General features: G+C 42.0%; 1 protein-coding gene across 1 annotated transcript in view; it reads left to right on the top strand.

Moving 5' to 3' along the window:
• Positions 1–18,286, top strand: part of LOC146173777 (uncharacterized) — a 67,719-nt gene extending 49,433 nt beyond the window's left edge. The window contains exons 4-6 of the mRNA XM_084584663.1: positions 7,433–7,521; positions 8,272–8,361; positions 18,051–18,286. Of these exons, the coding sequence (XP_084440789.1) occupies positions 7,433–7,521; positions 8,272–8,361; positions 18,051–18,211 (340 nt within the window). The 3' untranslated portion in view covers positions 18,212–18,286. The remainder of the gene's footprint in view (positions 1–7,432; positions 7,522–8,271; positions 8,362–18,050) is intronic.
• Positions 18,287–20,057: the final 1,771 nt, after the last annotated feature.

The following is a 20,057-nucleotide window of genomic DNA, read 5'->3' as shown; positions in this document are numbered from 1 at the left end:
TGGCAGCCGTAGACATTTTTTTCAGGTCTCTACGAAAATGCAAATATCCTTTCCGTGGAATATCAGAAAGCACCATCTACCTGAATGTGCCTTTTCACTGAAAATGTGAATGGGTACAATGAAACGTATGCTATATATAGTGAAAATTCAGACCAAATTGTTTCACTGCTATTGCAGGATGCAACCTCGAAGAAGAATCTGGCATGCATTTGAAATAAAGTATACATAGATCAGAAGAACTACTGCTTAAGTAACGGCTTTTCAGTTTCGCTCCCCACAATTTATCCGCCACGAACATACCAGCTTGTGAAGGATGAACACATATGATTACATCAAATTCTACAGTTGGTTTACACTACTTTCCTAGCGGCATCTGATGCCAGGTTTCCGGCTACTACCCTGACCATATTTTTTGCTTACTCGTACGCAAACGTGTACGTGTTGCACTTACTGAATAAACTACTAAGAAAAGTTCTCACAATAATCATACCAAACATGACGGCATGCATAGAATGCATTATTTTAACCACTCGAATGCGAATAAAGGTGCTCACGTAGTGCAGATAATTTAACCTGATAATTTGTGTTTGATGTGGCTTAACAATAGATTTTAAAAAATTCAGGTTTTAGGCAGGATGTCAACGCACAACTTTTGCACAGCGAATTACAGAGAGTGTCAACTAAAGCGCACGAGACACGCTTGTTCGGAGTCGAAAAAAGCTGAGATTATATTTTTGTCGTGCGCTCTTTCATGTAAGGTAGTGGTCACGGGGTAATGCGCGAAGAGGAGGTTTTGCTACACTGGCAGCACCATCATCCTACTCGCGTTGTTACCTGTATAACTAATAGATTCTTGCTATTGAAATTAGCTATTTTCATTTATTCGCGCAAAAGACAGCAAAGTAATCATATAAAACATTAGAGAGAATGTTTTAAATCTGTCATTTTGTTTATTGTAGTAAAACATGAGTGATAAAAAGGCTGATGAAGCAGTACTTGTGATAGTTTCGTATAGTTTCATAGGCACTAAATACTACGTTTTACTACACGAACCATTTCCTTCGCGCGTGTCGGTCTTTATCGCAAAAAAAAAAACTCGATTCTTGAAGCTGTTGACAGACTAGCGGCCCACCGTTCATGACATCCGAACAGACACCTGAAACCGTCCTAAAATTCAACGCTCATGCTAGACAAGTGAGTGGCCCTTACGAGAGTAGGCCTACCTCAGCTCTAAAGCTAAAGAAGAAAACGAATATATATCAGGTCAAGAATTTTGCGCAAAAATAAAAACAATGGAATGAGAAGGACACATAACACAATCGATGAGCGCTACCCACCAACGTTTTATTCATGCGAGAGTACACAGAGCATATATAAAAAAAATCAGGGTATGCGCGGAAGGGGTCAGATAAATCAGCAGCAATCAACGTTAAGACATGTCCAGAAAGGAAATTTTCGCTTAGTACATGTGGACAGTAGTATTGCTTAGGCAATGATCGGATAGCTTATCTATATAATAAGCCTCTAATAGAAGCCTTGCGTTATATATTAGAGTCTTATCATGCAGATAAGCTATCCGATGAGCGATACTTCTGTCCACATGTACTCAGCGGAAATTGCCTTTCAGCACATGTTTTTGCGTTGTTTGCTTCTGATTTATCTGTCTCCTTCTATGCATGCACTGTTTTTTATATATGCTCTGTATACTCTCGCATGAACAAACAGTTGGTGGTTAGCGCTCGTCAATTATCTTGTGTGTCCTTCTCTGTCCATTGTTTTTATGTTTGCGCTAAATTCTTGACTTGATAAATCATCAACTATCCTAGCAACATGCTCGCCTCAAAAAAACATATCTGACGCCCACTTTCCCCTGACATCGGATCCGCTGTTTCTACTGTAGGTGCAGTAAGCACAAAGTGCGCTGCAGCTCGATCCGCGCCACGCGATAAACCACTTTCTCAAGCATCAGGTTTTAGCACAATGGCAACATCGTGTGCAAAACAAGATGTCAAAACACATCAAGTATTCCAATCCAAGAGTAAATACTGTTTCTTTTTCCAATTCAAATTGGCATATCTTCTCCCCTCCTGCCGCGGTTGTACTTCTACAAAGATTATAACGTCTAGCTCGACAGCTCATACAGCTGCCTACACCGCCGATGTGGCGCAGTGGTTGCGGCGCTAGACTACTGTTCCAAATTGTGCGGGATCGAATCCAGGCCTCGGCGGCCGCTTTTCCGTGGAGGCGAAAAGCAAGGCGCCAGTGTGCTGTGCGATGACAGTGGAGGTTAAAGAACCCTAGTTAATCTAAATTTCTGGAGTCCTCCACTACGGCGTCTCTCATAAGCTGAGTTGCTTTGGGACATTAAACCCCACAAGCCAACCATCATACAGCCATAGTGGTTCCACTGCGCTAACACATAAAACGACAATAAAGACAACACCACGGAGCGCTCCGTAGTATTGTCTTTATTGTCGTTCTATGTGTTAGCGCGGTGAAACCACTATGAATAACAGACTAGGCCCAATTCTCGCCATTTCATCTACAGTCACCTAAAAGTTGCAACGAACCGCGAAATATTCAACTAGCAATATTTATTTGCGCCGCAGTACCATTCCAACCACCACTCTGCCCATACTGCGACCAGCGACGCACGCTGCGTCGGTGGTCCCCGTGTCGCCAACGTTGCCAGCATGGTACGCCGTATTTTGCGCTGGATTAGGTTCAGACGTCACATGAGAAGCGCCGGCTGTCTTGCGCGAAGTACCATGTCGGATGAGAGCACGATTAGCAAAGGCGTGGAGAGGGTATACGTGGGCGTCCCGCCACCGCTTTCGCTCTCTACGCTAAAGAATATGCGTGCAAGGGAAGACTGCTACCGCGTCATAATCTAAAGGTCGCCCTAAAATTTCACTCGTTCCTCTGCATTTTCCGCCGAAGAAAAGGCAAACAACGTTTTAGCGCTATCTATGTGCAATTTTCCGGTACACATCCCTTATTTCGCCTCGAGGCAGTCGCACTTTCACAAGTCTTAATATAAGAGTACCGTTTAATGCCTCTGATATGAAGACAAGAACACAAAACGAGCAAAACTTGGGGTACATCTGCGGTCTGACCACTTGAAACTTCTTGGAGCCCTACAGCAAGCCTTCATTTTATAAAACTTTCTTGCTTGTGGAGTTTGTTTTGACTAAGGCATTCATCTACAGCAGTTCATATCTGAATGGTTTATGATATGACATGTTCACTACTACTGAAAAGTATCAAAAATAAAAATCAAATGTTAACAAAGGGTTCTAACTCCTCATTTTCATTCAGTAACATCTACGCTACGGCGCGAAAGCTATAGGATGGATATGTTCTCTCTTTAACCTTTTCATAAACGATGTCGATGCCTTTCTTAAAATGTTTCCTGGTGTTGAAATTTATTACTAAAAAAATGTACTGTACACGTCATCCAATCTGAATATGACCGTTACCTTAAACAAATTAATGATATCAGATATTCCGGACTGAATTGCACGTGGTTCAGTACTTTTTTATATAAAGCGACATGCTTAAACATCGCAGTGAGTCTTCGATCCTCGAAACAATTGAATGGCGGGCCAAATCATGGCTTTCGCTGTTGCTGTTGGCTTCTGCTTGTTCACTACCGGCTTCGCCGCATCTATTACTTTAGGAAGGATAAATATCAACGACGTAAGTTAAATTGTCCTTCTTTCAAGGCGATAAATCTTGACCTTGATTCAAGTTTACAATTTTTCTTCTCCTACTTGAAGCATTAGGTGGAGCGTCCGAAGCATAAACCTGATATGAAAGCAACCGATATTATGTTTCTCGAGATATTTTAAAAACCCACTCACTGTATACCTTTTCTTCACCCTTCCTTTATTGTTAAGTACGCCATAAGCTTATACAGTATCATCAAATATTATTTTACAGATGTTCAGTACAAAGCAGCAATTACTTTTGCAAATAAAACGCAATTTTTCTGAGGATTTCTAAGAGTCTCAGTACAGCTATTCAGCGCACACTTTTTATTAAACATAAAGATTAACTTTTTTTGGTTTCCTTTTGAGACAGAGAGATGAAGCTTTATTTCTCTCAAATATAATTTTAAAATCTTGTCTTTGCGGCAGGTTTAATAGATTCAAAAGTTCCGATAGCTAATCCTCGCGAAGGCACATCCACAACATATATACCCGAAGGACATCTTCGGGCAGATACAGATGGTCGTTTAGGCGGTATTTGCCGTTACAGCTTGGCATCTATGTTGATAGTTAAAATAGCTAACCCAAGCACCCTCGCGGGAAGAAAAATTTAGGGGCAAGAGCAAGGGAGCCCCCCCCCCCCCCCCTCTAAATAATAACAAAAAAAAAAAAACGAGTAGGCAGACTGCTATTTTAACGAAAACTTGGGCATCTGGTATGGCGAAAAAGACATTTACTTTACGTGTCACCTGTATCTCCGCACTCATTAGAAGTACCTAAACTTGCATTTCAACGTTTTGTCACGGCCAATATATGCATTATCTATTTTGGCCCATTCCACCGTGTGAAAGAGCTTGGGACTTCTCCACATTTAAGGGGATCGGGCTCAGGAGTGGTCTCAGGTGTAGTGCAAGCTTGACAAATAGGGTACTAATAGGGCAAACACCTGCAAGTTACAACGTACCACAAACATGCCGTGAATTTTGTCCAACTACTCCGACGGTGTATTTTTGTTATGGCGTTAAAATAATAATTTACTATGATATTCTGTTTTATGCTTTTATCTGGTAAACAATCTAAAGAGGAATTAGCTCCTACATCTACATATAAGGCGAGCTGTTTTAACAGACCTTTCGCACCTTACTGGAAGAAGAGAGTAGAACACAGGAGCACCGTGCTGCTTTGTATGCGCCCTAATTAAGAACTGATGCATGCAGGTTCGCACACAGAAGCAAATGCAGACATGACATGAATCACATCCCAATGGACGATACATTCACAAAACCAAACGCCGTCTCGGCAAATGTATTGACCTCAAGAGGAAACCGAGAGTTCTCGACTTATGGCTGAAGACACTCCAAAGTGCCATTAAAAGACCAGTATACAGATATGTTAGTCAACAGAAACTTATTCTCAAGAAAAAAACGAAGCGATGCTATTTTTGTTCGCACTTTATTAGAGAAAAATGATGCGGTAGCGTTTTAGTGTGACATTTTAATGACACATTATAAGTGAAACAGATGCACTTACTTCGTCTACCCTTTTTCACTGCTTCCAGATGACTGGACTTGACAGAAGGCTGTACATCAGACAGAGGAACTACAATGTGACAAAAAACAGGTGCCACTCGGCGCAAAAGAGTAGCGGATCAAATGACAATTAATATACGTATTGCAGGTAGACATCAACGGTGAAAAGAATAGACTGTAAGATACATTAAGAGGAATCTATATATTTTAGCCATTTCCTTTTCTTTTATCTACTCTGAAGATGCTTCCCAAAAGAATTTCTTATACAAGCAGTGACCGAAAGCAGTTTATTTTTGATGGCGGGAAGCCGGTATTCACAACAAAGACGCTTCATTTTCGTGTAGAGTTTGTGTAGTCAAAGCCGGCTCAGGCGATTCCTTCTAAACCGAACTATTTTGTTAGTACGCTCTATATATTCAAATAAATCAAATGCTGCAGACGTTTTGCAGTTACTGGGGCGCTATATTGGAAGGAATCATCTGCTGTAATAATTGTGCAGGCACTTGATTTTGACTCGTTCATTTCAACAACAAACACAAAAAGGCAAAAAACAATGAGCGCTATTCATTGTACCATGTGCTGCGCGAAAGTGTATACCTCACGTTGCACAATAGCGCACGTAGTTCGAAACGGGTGTCTTGGTAGCTGCAACAAGCCATCAGTGAACGTCTGTTTTCCATCGACCCTCCTGCTTGTCTGACGCCTTCAATTTTATTCCACGTGGTAATTTCCAGCCGAATACTTCGCGGTGAATATCTTCAATATATAAGATTTTATTTGTTGAAAAAAATAATTGAAGCAAACAAACCAAATTAAATGCGGTCATTAAAAAGTTGTAAATAAGTTTACTAACATTTATGAACAGAATTTTGTTTCTGCATTACGCGATTTCTTCCGCCTCTAATCTTTCATTCTTTAAAAACGTCATTTTTTTTCTGTGTGGAGCACCCTATATATATTGATTTTAAAGTATTTCCTTTATTTCCGGAAACACTCAAAAATTGACACGAAATTGTCGTTGTCGCAAACGCCATGCATTTTGGGTATGCGCATTGATGCCCTCAGTAAGTCGGTCGGAAACTGCGATGGCTGCCACACTGTCCAAGCTAAGCTGAATGTTTTTCCTCTTAATGTTTCTTTGTATTTTCTTTGTAATGCTGCGCTTCTCCGTTTTATACACATCGCCCAATTAATATTGTATGCTGACCATATACCGATGTGTCCCGCAGCATTGAAGGCGCTTCGTGTGGCACTGCATGAGTCCCGGTATCAGCCAACGCGTTGATCTTCTATCTCGCAGAAAAAAGCACTAGTTGTGCAAGTTGCCACTCAGCAGTTCCATCGGTCACTTATTAGAGATATTTAGGAGTTACATCGTGTTCTCTAGATTTGAAATTATGTAAATAAAGAGTTGAAATTAGGATAAAAATAATAGGTCACCAGCGAGGTACTTGCAAGGTGCCATAAAGCCCTAGGTCACAAAGTGACATACAAGGCCAATGAGAGCTTGGGAGGCTTCAGATTATAAACTGCTTTCCTCAGTCCGAAATAACCTCATTGATTAGTATCAAAACCCTACCTACCATATATTAACAAGCTGAATTGTGTATCAATAAAGCAACAAAATAATATTTCACGGAATCAACGTATACATTTTTCCATGTATAGGGCATCCTTTGGCCTGGGCCTTTTTTTACCGTTCGCTTCCAGAGCATAAAGTGTCTCCTGCGCACGTTTGTAACATTAACCTGATTTGATTGGATATAATAAAGCTCTTTTGCTTTATTTTCTGTACTTCACAATGTAAGGTATTCCTGTTTGATAAGCTGTAGTGAAAAAAATAAAATTACAATTATCTTTGAGGCAAATAATGTAATGATTTACCCCGTTAGTCCAGCAATACGAAATGTCACAAAATGTAAATGTAACATAGAAATTACATTTAAAAATGATATTTAGGAATAGTAAATGCCGTTCTTTGTTCATTTTTCAACATTTCTGTCATTGGTTTGTGGAGATGAACGTACTGTTTATAAATACCCTAAAACCTGAATTCGTATTTTTAAATCTGAATATGCTCATATTTTTGTTCTTTGCTCAGGTTACCGAATTCTTAAAAAAACGAAACAATAGCGGCTGCTTTCAGTGTATGTATTCACCCTAAGTTCGATTCATTGTTCCCTTCATACTCAGAATGGGCTTCGAAACACCCGTGAAAACATTGTCAACTGACAATAATCAAAACCAAGCGCCAAACGCTGCACAATACAAATTCATGTCGGGTAAGTTGCCATGATATGCCACATATCTATCATGTATCATCTTTGAGAAAGATTAAAGAAATGTCTTCCGTAGAGATCACACTAAAGCTGAGCGAAAAAAATGTAGGAAAGGAAAGTCGCCAACAGATTCATGCCTGTGTCAAGTCCTCTATTGTCGCTATTACTTGTCTCAAATTTGAAACTGAAGTGATTGCAGAAATTATGCGAAAAAAAAAATTCTTTTTGTACAAGGGCCAATGGTTAACTGTTTTCACTCTGCCCTATAAATATTAAACGTCCGGCTTATAAGATTATGCAGAAAAAATACGAAATGCCAAACAATGAGCCTAAATCGCTACCTATTTTGAAAGGTACTAAAGTCTACCGAAAACCACGAATCTCTAAGTTTTGGGTTTACCAAGATATGAATTTTTTGTTGTTAGCTGTATATTACATTTGGTAAGCATAAGCTTCAGCCAGGCTATTTCTTTTACAATATAAGGGCCTCTTTCTAAACTCCCCTAATAAAGTGGGCAGGTGCGGCCACTTGATTTCCATAGGATTTCTAATCTTCTTCACCCAGCAAAATAAAAAATCATCCTGGCTTCAACTCATAAACGTTTATAGGAATATGAGTTCAAGTCTGATTTTATACTTTTTTCTGTTACAGGAAGTAAATCTAAAATGCGCATATCACACTTTTGATATACGGCAATTTGAAAATTGTATGCTCTTTCATAAAAAACTCTTTTTGTTTTTCTAACTTTGCAGGCTACCCTGAAAAGCTGAGGCAGCTTCTTTATATCAACGCTCAGAAAACGTGCTTCACCCTGAATGAAACATTAAGCAACGGGAACCAAGGTAGGCCTCCCTATGTTTAGAATGCAATTGTCTCTTCTGTAAAGCAACTAAAATATGTTTTTATTTTGTGACCAATGTTCATACATAGCTTCCAGGTGGCACCAAGCATTAGAATATAGTTATAGAAGTGTTATGTAAGCAGCCTAAATGTTGCCTAGCCTTGGTGTGACACGAGAAGAAAACATTTATTAGGACATCCAAAAAATATTATACTAATGTAGACTTTTTAATTATATTTTGATGTTATGTAATCTTTATGTTGCATTCTGAACAGTTTTTGTTTCAAAGAAATGTTCTAATATAATCTCCTACATGTTAAATAATGTTTAATTCAGAAATATACAACAGGATACCTATTATGTTTCTAGCACTGAGTCCCAGTACGTTCAACTTTTTGTTCCATGAGAGAGAGACAAACATTTATTCAGAACAGACATGATATATTCAGCCCTAGGTGGGCAGCCTCCTCAGTCCTGGAAACCGTGGATCCGATCCACGTCTATAGTCAGGTTGACCAGACTACGCTGATCATCCAGGCTGGTTCTTGACAGCTCAGTCTTCCACTGTTCTTCGGTTACGCCCATGGTGGTTATAGTACCATTTGGCCTCTTGCATCCTCACATTATATATTGTAGGATATTTGGTACGTAACTAAAGCATTCATATTTGTAGGTGGTGGATGAGATTCTGTGTAGTAAGGTGCCGTGGACGTGGCTGTTGGTTTGGATTTTTCGGAGGGTGACTGCTTCTTCTCTGGTTATATTCTTGTGCGGTGGGAAATATTTTCTTCTGTGAATTCTTTATAGCTGGAGGATGTTAGCATATTTCTTGGGTGCATCCTGTGTTCTCCGAAATCCCTCTGGACGTGGTGCCCGTTTAACATATCCTGGGGCTGAAGCGTTGGCTGCCTCGTTTCCTTCTAAAAGGGTGTGTCCTGGAGTCAATATGGTGTAGGTGTCTGGGAGGTGGTGAGCTATGGTGCGACGGAGGATGTGCTATGCTGGAAATGCTTCCCTTTTGGTGGTTTTTTCATGCAGACTGTGAATCAGTGAGAATGATGACACGTTCTTTGCTCGTCGCGATTGCTAAGGCTATTGCGGCCTCTTCGGCTCCGTCAGCGTCATATGTTGAAATAGTGGCAGAGGTCTTTTCTGTAAATATGGAATCCATGACGCTAATGGATTGGGATTTTCTTCCCGGGTATTATGCTCCATCAGGGTATCTCGTTTCCGATTTCTTTTTTCCGTGCGCTTTGCTCAGTGCCCGACCTTTTGCCTGGCGCTGGTAATTGTTGTTTTAGGATGCATATTTCACGGGATGGGGGCTACGGTGATGATTCAGCAGATTCCGACCGGGATGAGCTGCTTGGTGTTTTTTGGTTTCAAGCCTTCTCTGTATCCCAGTTTCTTGAGGGTTGCATCTCTAGCTTCTGTTAGTTTTAAGCGTTCCAATTGGTTTACTTTATGGGCTTCGACAAGCTCCTCCCACGTGTTGTAAGGCCGAGGTGGAGGATGCGTTGCGTAGAGGTACGTTTGGATATACCGATGGCGATTTGGATGGCTTTACGGATGAGAGCGTTGAGTTTTCCACTTCTGCTTTCTAAAAATCTAAATATGCTATTCCACGTGTTATGAGGTTTATGATGAGAGCCTGGATGATGCGGACGGTATCTTATTCTTTCATATCGTGTCTTCTGCTGGTCACGCGGTGAACCAGGTGCGCCACTTGAGTAACAGCATCCAGAAGTTTCGGGAGTGTTGCGGACTCTGATCCATCTTTCGGGATGCTGAGGCCAAGAATGAGGTGAGAGTCGGCTTGAGGAATAGGGGTTCCGTCAGGAAAGATTTCCGGATCAGGAATGCCATCTTTTGGTGGTCTTCCTCGAGTTCTGGCTTTAAGAACCAGGAGTACAGATTTCTCTGGTGCGCAGATGAGTCCGCAATTTTTTAGGTAGTTGTTCGTGCAGTCAATGGCTTCCTTAAATGCGTCTTTCTGCTGCCCTGGACAGCCGCCGCGAATCCAGATTGTTTTATCATCGGGATATAGAGCAAGTCGTATACCGTTGATTTTATCGGGATCGTTCGGGGGTTTCATCATAGTGATAATAAACAAAATGGCAATATAACAGAACGTTGCGGAGTGCCTTTGTCCACTACCAGAGATTTATTTGTCTTGAGGTCCCCCGGGCTTATGGGGGCCGTACAATTCGTCAAGAATGTATGAACATAGCCACAAACTCGCTCTGCGCAATTGGTGCCCTGTAGGTTGGGAAGAATTGCCGCGTGTGAGACGTTGTCAAACGCTCCCTTTATATCACTTTCAAGAATGTTATTTTTGGTGCATACATTTTAAATGTTAACATTATCATTATACCAACAATCTTATGTAACACTGCTAAAACAGTACAAAAAAGGACACTAACAACATCAAAATATTGTTTCGGCCAAATGAATATGTAACATTGCAGTAATGCTATTGTGTTACCTTGGATCGTACTGAATAGCTATGACCTCTTTCTCGACGTACTTTCTGCTTTGACTCATTAGCATGAGCTGTCATCTAAATGCATACATGCCCACATATGCAATTAAAAAAAATTAGGAATAACTCCGCAGAACAAATTCAGCAAACGTTGGCCGATGCTCCCTTCAATTTTTGGTTAAGTGCTCCTTCTGCAAATTTATTAGTTTAAGTGCCGCCCCAGCGCCCCATACCGAAAACATCTATTCGAATAGAGATTGTGCCTAACGACTAGCAGCACGTACTAATGCCAACCGCGTCCGACATCAACAGGAAACGAACTCATCCCATGCGTATTATTTCACCGTATAATTACCTGATTGCACAATTTCATGCTGAAGAGGAAAGTATCAGTCCATTTGGTACAAGTCAACAGGTCCTGGCGGTGCTATTTCATTTTTCCTCCGATTCTTTAAATATTCTTCACAAGCGAACACTTTAGCACGTCTTCGCTCACTCAGTTTTCTGATTTTAAAACAGTAGAAAGAGAGCGTAAAGGCGACTGCGTGCGTAACGACAATAAAGTGCGTGTTACCTTGCTTTTGGCGCATGATGCCCTGGGTTATCTATAGACAACAAAAGACAATAATATTTATGCTGATGTAAACTTCCAGCTAAAGTGACGGTAGAAAATCAGTGCTTTAAACATAACACAACACAAGAGAAAGGATGACGATAACTGCTTGATTTTGTATAAAAGTTTTAACACACCCCGCTTTTGACGAAGCTCACATCTGGCCCACCTTTTGAGGATCATTGGTCAAGCGCCCTAATTGCTGGCCAAATTGTGTGCGACATTCAAGTAACAGGATGCCTGTATGCTTTTCTAGGTATTTTCAATAATATTCACAATCAATATCCTGAGTGCTTTTCGCTGCCAGCTTTTCCTCGTATTCCAGCCTTAGAAAGTGTACATTGAACATAGCTTGGCAGAGCTGTAGCGGTGCTCGTGCTTGTCACAGCCTTGCAGGTAATTCCACGCTTTACTGCATTTGGGCATTGGCCGGCATGGAGGGAAAATCAAGTCTGAGATGAATTGGAAAGAACAGTATGTGCTGTACGGGGAAACTTTCTCAAGCGGAGAAACAATCAGGCCACTTATTTCCTTCCCTCTACTGCCACCCTTAGTAGCTGCGAACTCTCCTGAATGTGCACCCTCCGTAGCCGTCCAAAATATAAGCACTTGTGCCCCTTTGGATTAAGGCACCAAAGACGAAGGCTAAATATATGTGGATCTCAATTTTTATTAATGACTGTAGTAAATTATTCTGTCTAATGTAAATGCATCCCGAAATAAATTTCCTCCGAAACGGCTCACGTTTCTTAAACGCTGGGTCTCCAATTCACCAAACTGATCAATGGAAGTGGTTTAAACCAGAATGAGGCAAATTTCTCAATTTAATACGCGCCGCATCTACGTCCAGCACCAAGTGATATTATGAAAAATTTTGCGTGACTTGCACTGTTGTAAATATCGATGTGCCTGTTGCCATCCCGCACTGATTTTTATCCGAACATGCCTTGGGGGCGTAAGACTAGCGAGTCTAACTCGAAACTCAGGGATTGTGCAGCCAGTTTACTCGCTTGAAAACGCAACGTTATTCACAATAATCTCTCCTAAAGCTTGGGCTCGACCAATAAGAAATTTCGGTCGCGCCAACACCATATCGTCTGTCAAATGAGATATTCACCGCTACGACATTGAAACGACGAGCGGGTTGTCTCTCAGCACAAATAAGGCAGACGACGGGCCACACATTTCATTACCCACCATTCGGTCACTTGACAAGTTATTCCGCTGAATTACACCAGTCCCAATTGCCATGGAAGGCGTAGCTACGCCAGTGAGCCACAAATGAGGCGACCATTAATAGAAAGCACGCTTTATATCGATCCACGCCGTACTAAAATTGCTCCTTACCATACTTTTTCCTCAAAGATAATTATATGCTTCCCACTTTCATCTCTTCTTAACTGCAAACCATATTATAGCAAATATATGGTTCTCGCCCTTATGCGGATAGAAGAGCTTAGGGGTCAACATTCATCAAATCCTCTCTTATTAAAAAAAAAATAATAAAGAGCATTGCAGAATCTGCATTACAGTAATGCGAAAGCACGTAGCCTGCTGTTGGTTGCTTCTGGTTGATTCTAGTTGATTAATTCACTTCTTCACAAATTTGAGTCTTTGGTACTTTCAATTACACGCCAATCCCTTCCTATGCCCTTTTTCGGCTCTAGTTCCGGTTGCGTGACATCACATCCTCTACGTCACAATAATTCACTTCTTGTTTACCCATTTTAGTCTTTGGTACTTTCAAGTTGGGTGCCAATCTCTCCTATGCCGTTTTTCGGCTCTACTTTCCGTGGCGTGACGTCACTTCTTTGAGGTCAGATTAATTAGCTTGTTTACCCATTTTAATCTTCGGTGCTTTCAAATTGCGCGCCAATCCCTTCCTATGCCTTTTTTGACTCGACTTCAGGTGGCGTGACATCCCATCCTTGACGTTATCTTAACTGACTGATTTATATAACTACTTTAGTATTTAATACATTCAATTGTGGCGCCAAGCCATTGGCTAATTAGATCATTTTAGCCTTCACTTTTACATTTTGCCTCTAATTTTTACCTAATAAATTATAGGTATAATTATTTTCGGACACAACATTACGTGACCTTCTATAAATTGACCCCACCAATTAATCTCTACCACTTCTCAATTATTCACAACTGCTGCAGACACGATTTTGCGGACGCGGTCTGCGGACAGAAATATGTGAACATAGCGAAGTAATGATTTCGCATTAATAATTTTTCACGTAATAACAACGGTTCATACAAAATAGAGCGCAAGCCGGAGCAGCTCTTAGCTCCTAATTTACAAGGGCCGTCTAAAACGCACAGTTACTGTTGCAGGCAGCAAAGGAGTTAGCCTGCAGGCAAGGCCTCTGGGGAGGGATGCTGGAAAGGGGTTATTTTCTAAGATGCGACGCCACCCATCTAGGTCAGATACTTTTCATAGGGTGAATTACACCTAGCGTGGGCACCCCTTTACATCGCATTCATGAATCACTATTCAGCTAACGAAAAATTCTACTAGGGAATATGATCTAGTTTGACGTGAACTTTAAAAAATTAATTGCATAGACCTGCCATGCTCACAAAGCCACAAAAAAGTGAAGTACAAGAACTCAAAAGTAAAGCCAGGCTATTGCAATGTGAGCGAAAGCCGCTTGACATGTGCGGCTAAGTGGTATTAGGGGACTCTCGGTTTACACGTTTCATATATGCACTTGCCTCGTTAGGCGCGTCACAGGCCTATTTTAGGTTGTATTCGCTCACGTGTATACTTTTGCGAATAAGAAGATAGGCAGTGGCGCGAGAGGAGCCCTCGCGCTAGGCCAAACACTAAATCATCATTCATCCTGTCACCCTGTTGTGCCGTCTCTTTGCTTCTCACCACGTAACATTTTGGTTGAAGGTGCGGCGTATGTCATCCCCATCCTAGCCTTGGAGCATCGACGCCATCTGTAAGCCGGGACCATAGACCGAGGGCCTTGAGACATCGCCGAATAGCTCGCCCCAGCCCTTCCTGGCCAGACCCGACCAACTACCACCGCCCAGCCCCCAGCCGGATCTGAAGACAAGGAGACAAAACAGACCAACCAGACCCGAGACGAAGGATCCTAAGGACCCAAAGGAACCGGACATATACATGCAACCCCCGCCCATCCGCTCGTCGCGACCTCGAGCCATCAGTCCCATGGACTCTGGTAACGGATGGTTGAACAGCTCCAAGAGAGGCGGATCAGCCAAACATCATCGTGTTTATCGTCATCGTGGTGACAAGCGCATCATTCTCTTCTGTCTTTTTCTGAATATCTACACCATCACGTCACAATCGACTTCCACGAAACGATTGGGACGATCGCTAGGTGGCTCCGGGAAGTATTGCGAAGAAGAAGATCGGCAGTGGCACGAGAGGAGCCCTCGCGCTAGGCCAGGCATTGAATCATCGTTCATCCTGTGACCATGTTGTGCCGTCTTCTTGCTTGTCATCACGTAACAATACTAATCCTTCCTTTGTTAGTTTCACTTTGTTTGGGCTACCGTATACACGTAACAAATATAACGTTAAAAGGCCGCTGTATCTACAATGCCGTAATTTCACTATATATAATTTATGATATTCCCGTTTCTAAGCCAAAGATGTAACAGCCCCTACAACATAATAAAACGTAGGCTGCAGAATTCAAGAAGCATAGCTTGTTGGGCCAGTTGGTGCATAGTTGAAGGTGAAAACTAGTGAAAAGAGTAGGCATTAACAAGGAATTGCGGCGTTGGTGCTGACGCACGTGTGCGCCCTGCTCTGTTTGACCATTTCTATGTAGTAAATTCATTTCTGTTCCAACGTCGTCCTTGTGTTAACGCCTACTCTTTTCGCTGGTTTTCCCCTTGAAGTAGGCTGCCGACAATCAGTCGCGCAAGCTGCAGTTTATGTTCGTTGTCGTGACGCTGGGACTAAGTCGACCCAGCCTTCACTTGGTAGCGTGCAGAGACTCCGGGTTGATGAAGGACTGAATCTTTGAAGTTGGTAAAATATATACAAGCCGGTTTAATGGCACTTTGAGAAAACTTATTTACATGAAAAAAAGGTATATCAGCAAGATGGCAAGCGTTAAGAGTTCATAGCGAGAAGTGTCTGGATGAGCAGTTTACCCAGGGCTCAGAGCGTCATTTCGTGCTCTGCAACGTCCTTAAATCTCCTATGTCCAGCCCCTCTCTGAAGATGCTGACCAATCAGTTCTAGGGCACACCCCTCAGATCTCGGCAACCAATCGAACACATCACTGCACTGATGGTCTGATGCACTGACTGGTCCAGTATTGTTTCGTCGGGCGTGGTCACTTGTCGGGTAGAGCTTGGCAACGGCGAGGAGGTAAATTTCGATTCTTCTGCAACGCTATGTTGGTTCCGGCAAGTGGATTTCCTTCTCAGAAGCCCAAGTGTACGTGCGCGCCACGAATACTGCTCCCAGCATTGTCCCTTTCCGGCAATTGCAACTCTTTCCTGCATTTCCGGGAAATCCTCTAATGGCCGTAATTCTCATGCTCCTTTCTTCTCCTGTACGTCTGCGGACGTGTCACTCCGATCGTGTCCTTTGGACAATAGGCATTCCTCACTTGACAATAGCGCCTCTCGACGGGAAGGGTGAACAGTTGAACAAAAGCACTTTCCGCTATTTCTCACAGGGCGACGTTTCTTGACAGGGCCAACTTGGCAATTGTAGGGTCACGACAAAGCAAAGCATGCTCACACAAAAAGATTCATGTGAACACGCTCACTTAGAGCCCTTGCACAAACAGCACATATCAATACCATGCCCACAGGCGCACAAAGTGCGCGCAAGCGCGGACCATGCATGGTCACAACACCGTGTTTTCCTGACATCACTTCAAACTCGTGACTACGTCAGGCTTCTCTTGGGCCTCCACCACCTTGTCTAGCAATCCTTCTCACATGTCTCACATACACCCTTAGAGTTTATGAGGCAGGAACACCCTTGGAGTGTATGAGGCAGCTGTTCCGATCTCAAAGAGCCAGAACTCAGCTGCCTGTAGCGACTGAAGAGGGTGGCCGTATGGTGCCCAGCTGTCGCCCGATCAAGACAGAGCAAGGGTCGGAGTCAGAGTTAACAGACAAGACAACCTTCATTGGGAGCCCAAACTCAAGTTTTCCTGCTCGACTGCAGCGCGCGCACCTCCCCAAGCGGTGAAATTCAGAAGCGCTGGTCAAGCACGACGCTGCCGCCGCACCTTCACTCACCGTGCAAGCGATGCTGCACGCGCTTTCTCTCTCCGCGTTGCGTGCGCGCCCATTGCACTTATGTTGCACTGGTCTGCTCTCGACCGCGGCGGGTGCACGCAGATCCCCGGTGGAAACATCGCGCGTCGATAACGATGGTCGGTGGGCAGGTTTTTTTTTTGTATACTTGAAACGGCTTGACGGCTTCATAAAGGCGGGGATGCTTCTTTCTTTCCTCATATGACGCATTCGTCTACTGTCTTGCGTGTTATTCACTGAAACTCTAGGCAGGCGGCACGAATTGAATAGGAGTAAAATATCCAAACAAGTCGGCCAGTTGTACAGTTGTGACTGGGACGTAATTGGAATGATTGATCACCTGAGACAACTAACACACCGGCGGTCCTTAATTCTACATTTTTCACTTATTCGGCTCTGTAGTCCGGCAGTGCGTACAATTTCAAAGACCAAAACGGCAGACGTCATCTCATATGCAAGGTTCTTTCATACACTTGGGTAGGAAGTAGCGCGACTCTGCAGTTCGTAACACTTGTAATTTATACACTTCTGCGCGACCGCGCAAAAGCGATGCTGCATTAGACGATTATGAAAACGATGTCGCAGTGGCAGTTTTTTAGATAAACGAAGCAGTAGAAGTGTACGTCACTCCGAAATTTAAGCAACCTGTGTTCAGTCCCATGCAGCGACACCTCAAAACGCGTTTCCGTATTTCGTCCACACCAAAAAGCGCCAAGTGTCAATCAGGGACGTTCGGGTTAGCAGCGTGTAGCGAAGCAAATAAAGCACCGTTTATTCTTTCTTGCATAAAATATATTTCAGTTTTAATTTATTTCATTTGGTATTATACATTTAATGTTTTATTTGGTTATTCCTTCAATCAGCATTCCATCGACCTTTATACAAGAGGCCGGCGTATAGTATTGATTAGCGCACTCGGTCTTTGCAGGGAGTGATGATGGTTAGATTACAGGCATGTAAAAGACTTTTTTTCTTTTCTGTGCGTTTTTTTAGGACACGCTTTTGTGACACGTACTGACAACATGCTGTGGCAGCACGAACTGATGACAGGCTCTCATCACGACGCCATTCACGAGTCATGAAATGCTTTGGCATTAATAATTGTTTCTCCATGTAAACAAACGGTCTTCAAAATATATTTGCAGCCTATGCTCATAAGCAAGTACCTTTTCGTCAATGTGACGTTTGTCATCCCGGCTGTGGCTTGAGACTACCATGTGCTTTTGTCTTTTGGTGGTGCACCGAAAATTAAACAAAATTTCAATTCTATCTTTCACCAAAACTTACATGGGTACTGCAATTTAAGCATTTTTTTTCCGCGCAGGATGTCAGCTTATACAAACTGAAGAGTCTGTGAATAACGATATTTCCAAAGAATGCATGACAGTGTACAATGACAACTGCCGTGGACCGAACGTTACACTTTACGAGCCATACTGCAAGAGTCTTGATGATGGTCAGATCCATGAACATGATGGTTTTTAAACAATGTTGTGGCGGTCAAGGAAGGTTTCCATGAATAAAAATATTGCTCTATTGTGCAAAAAAACGTCTTAGAGATAACCAGTTGAGACTATTTATTCAGACACTATATTGCTCATTGTATCATTGTATCATTGTATGCCGTGCTCCCGAACACCGCCAGACTATTCAGATGATCTCTTCGTTTGATCTGAGAAATGTCTACTTTATGTAAACAATTTGTCCCTCACGTTTTTGTTTTTCTTTGCTTTATTGGCGGCTGAAATATGGGGTTTATCTTTGTGATTTTACAGTACAGAAGAATAAATTGTGTCTATAGCACGTGTTGCCTGCATTACTTGTGGTTTAAGAGGGCTGGTAGGTAAAATCGTCAAAATAAAAGAAACTTCGTTTTCCAACTTTGTCATTAAAAAATAAAAGGACCGCTAAAAAATCATGACATTGAAATTACGGCATGAAATGAGCAACAGAAGCGTTTTAATAATCTCGCCGAACATACCTGCCCCTTTACACATGAGAGGTGCACTCACAGTATAATTCGATTTCTTTAAACGATTTGCAGGTAAGAACTATTATAATTTTGTTTCCTGAATTTCATCGCTCAGTTTCTTCTTTTGCCTAGTTCTTAATTCTGCCGGCAGACAACCATTTAACTGCTTCAAACAAGGCTTTCCGCGGTACACAAATATTGGTAAGCTGTATGCTGCACTGTTAATGGTGGGGTGACGTTATTGTCGATTTTGGCGAAATAAGGGGTGACCGGTATTTTTTGGCACCGCTTTATGCGAAAGCCATACACTACCTCAGCCATGAGTGCATACTTCATTTGTATCTTCTCTTTTTTAAGCAAATATACGCGAAGGAGTCCCAAGATAAAGTTATCTTTTCCATTTCGTAACACTATTTTCACAAAATTATCGCATTAGTAGAAACGATAACTACCATTTTCGTTTATCAAACAACGTGGAGTTTAATTCTCTCTATATCAATTATTGGTGACGTCAAATGTCCTGCTTTTTTCTTCTTTAAGGGAGCACAAAGATGCTAAGTCTTCCAGAGAACACTTTAGCATTCCGAAATCTCTCAATATTACAGTCTTGGCTGAGCAAGGTAGATATAGAAAGCGACTATTGATTCCACGTTAGCATCCAAAAAGTGGTTAAGAGTGAGAAGGACACCACAATAGATGATAAACCACATATAATCACAAGTTTCTAAAATAATGTGTTTAACACAACAGTAAACAAAAAAATACGAACCCATTTTAAACCAGTAAAAAAAGGATGAAAATGTATACGATCGAAATCATCCATGAAATCATAAAGATAAAGAAACGAGCGAAAATACGATAACTTATTCTCGAGGAAAAAAACATTGCTTACCTTTATCAACATATATTATGACAAAATGAAATCGCCGTTTATTTCTAAAATATTTTGGATTCTTGCAAAGTTTCAAAATATTGTTTTTTTGTTGACTACTGTAGCTACTTTATTAGTGCCGAAGCGCAGACCCCAAATTTCCGAACACTAAATTGGCCTTTTTTGTAATGTTGTATCAATGGAAAACTTCTAAAGTGTTCAAAATACATGTTATGCAGACTTTTTTCATACACTATTCCTTGCGACGATGCCAGCGCCGACGGTGCGAACACCCCTCGGCAGACGTCGGCAGCGGTTGAGTAAAGAACATTCCTCAAAAGCCCCAAAATAAACAAAAAGCTATGGCTGTCGAGGAGCCTCTTTGCAGCTTCTTCAACTCCATGTCAAGCAAAACTAGCATGCCCGTACTCACCGCTAATCTTTAACGACGTACATAATTTGATAATATTTACTTCAAAAATAATAAC

The sequence above is a fragment of the Amblyomma maculatum genome, chromosome 11 (genome assembly GCF_055883805.1).
Source record: "Amblyomma maculatum isolate TAMU_Amacu chromosome 11, ASM5588380v1, whole genome shotgun sequence".
NCBI lineage: Eukaryota > Metazoa > Arthropoda > Arachnida > Ixodida > Ixodidae > Amblyomma > Amblyomma maculatum.
This window is presented reverse-complemented; position numbering and strand designations above follow the sequence as displayed.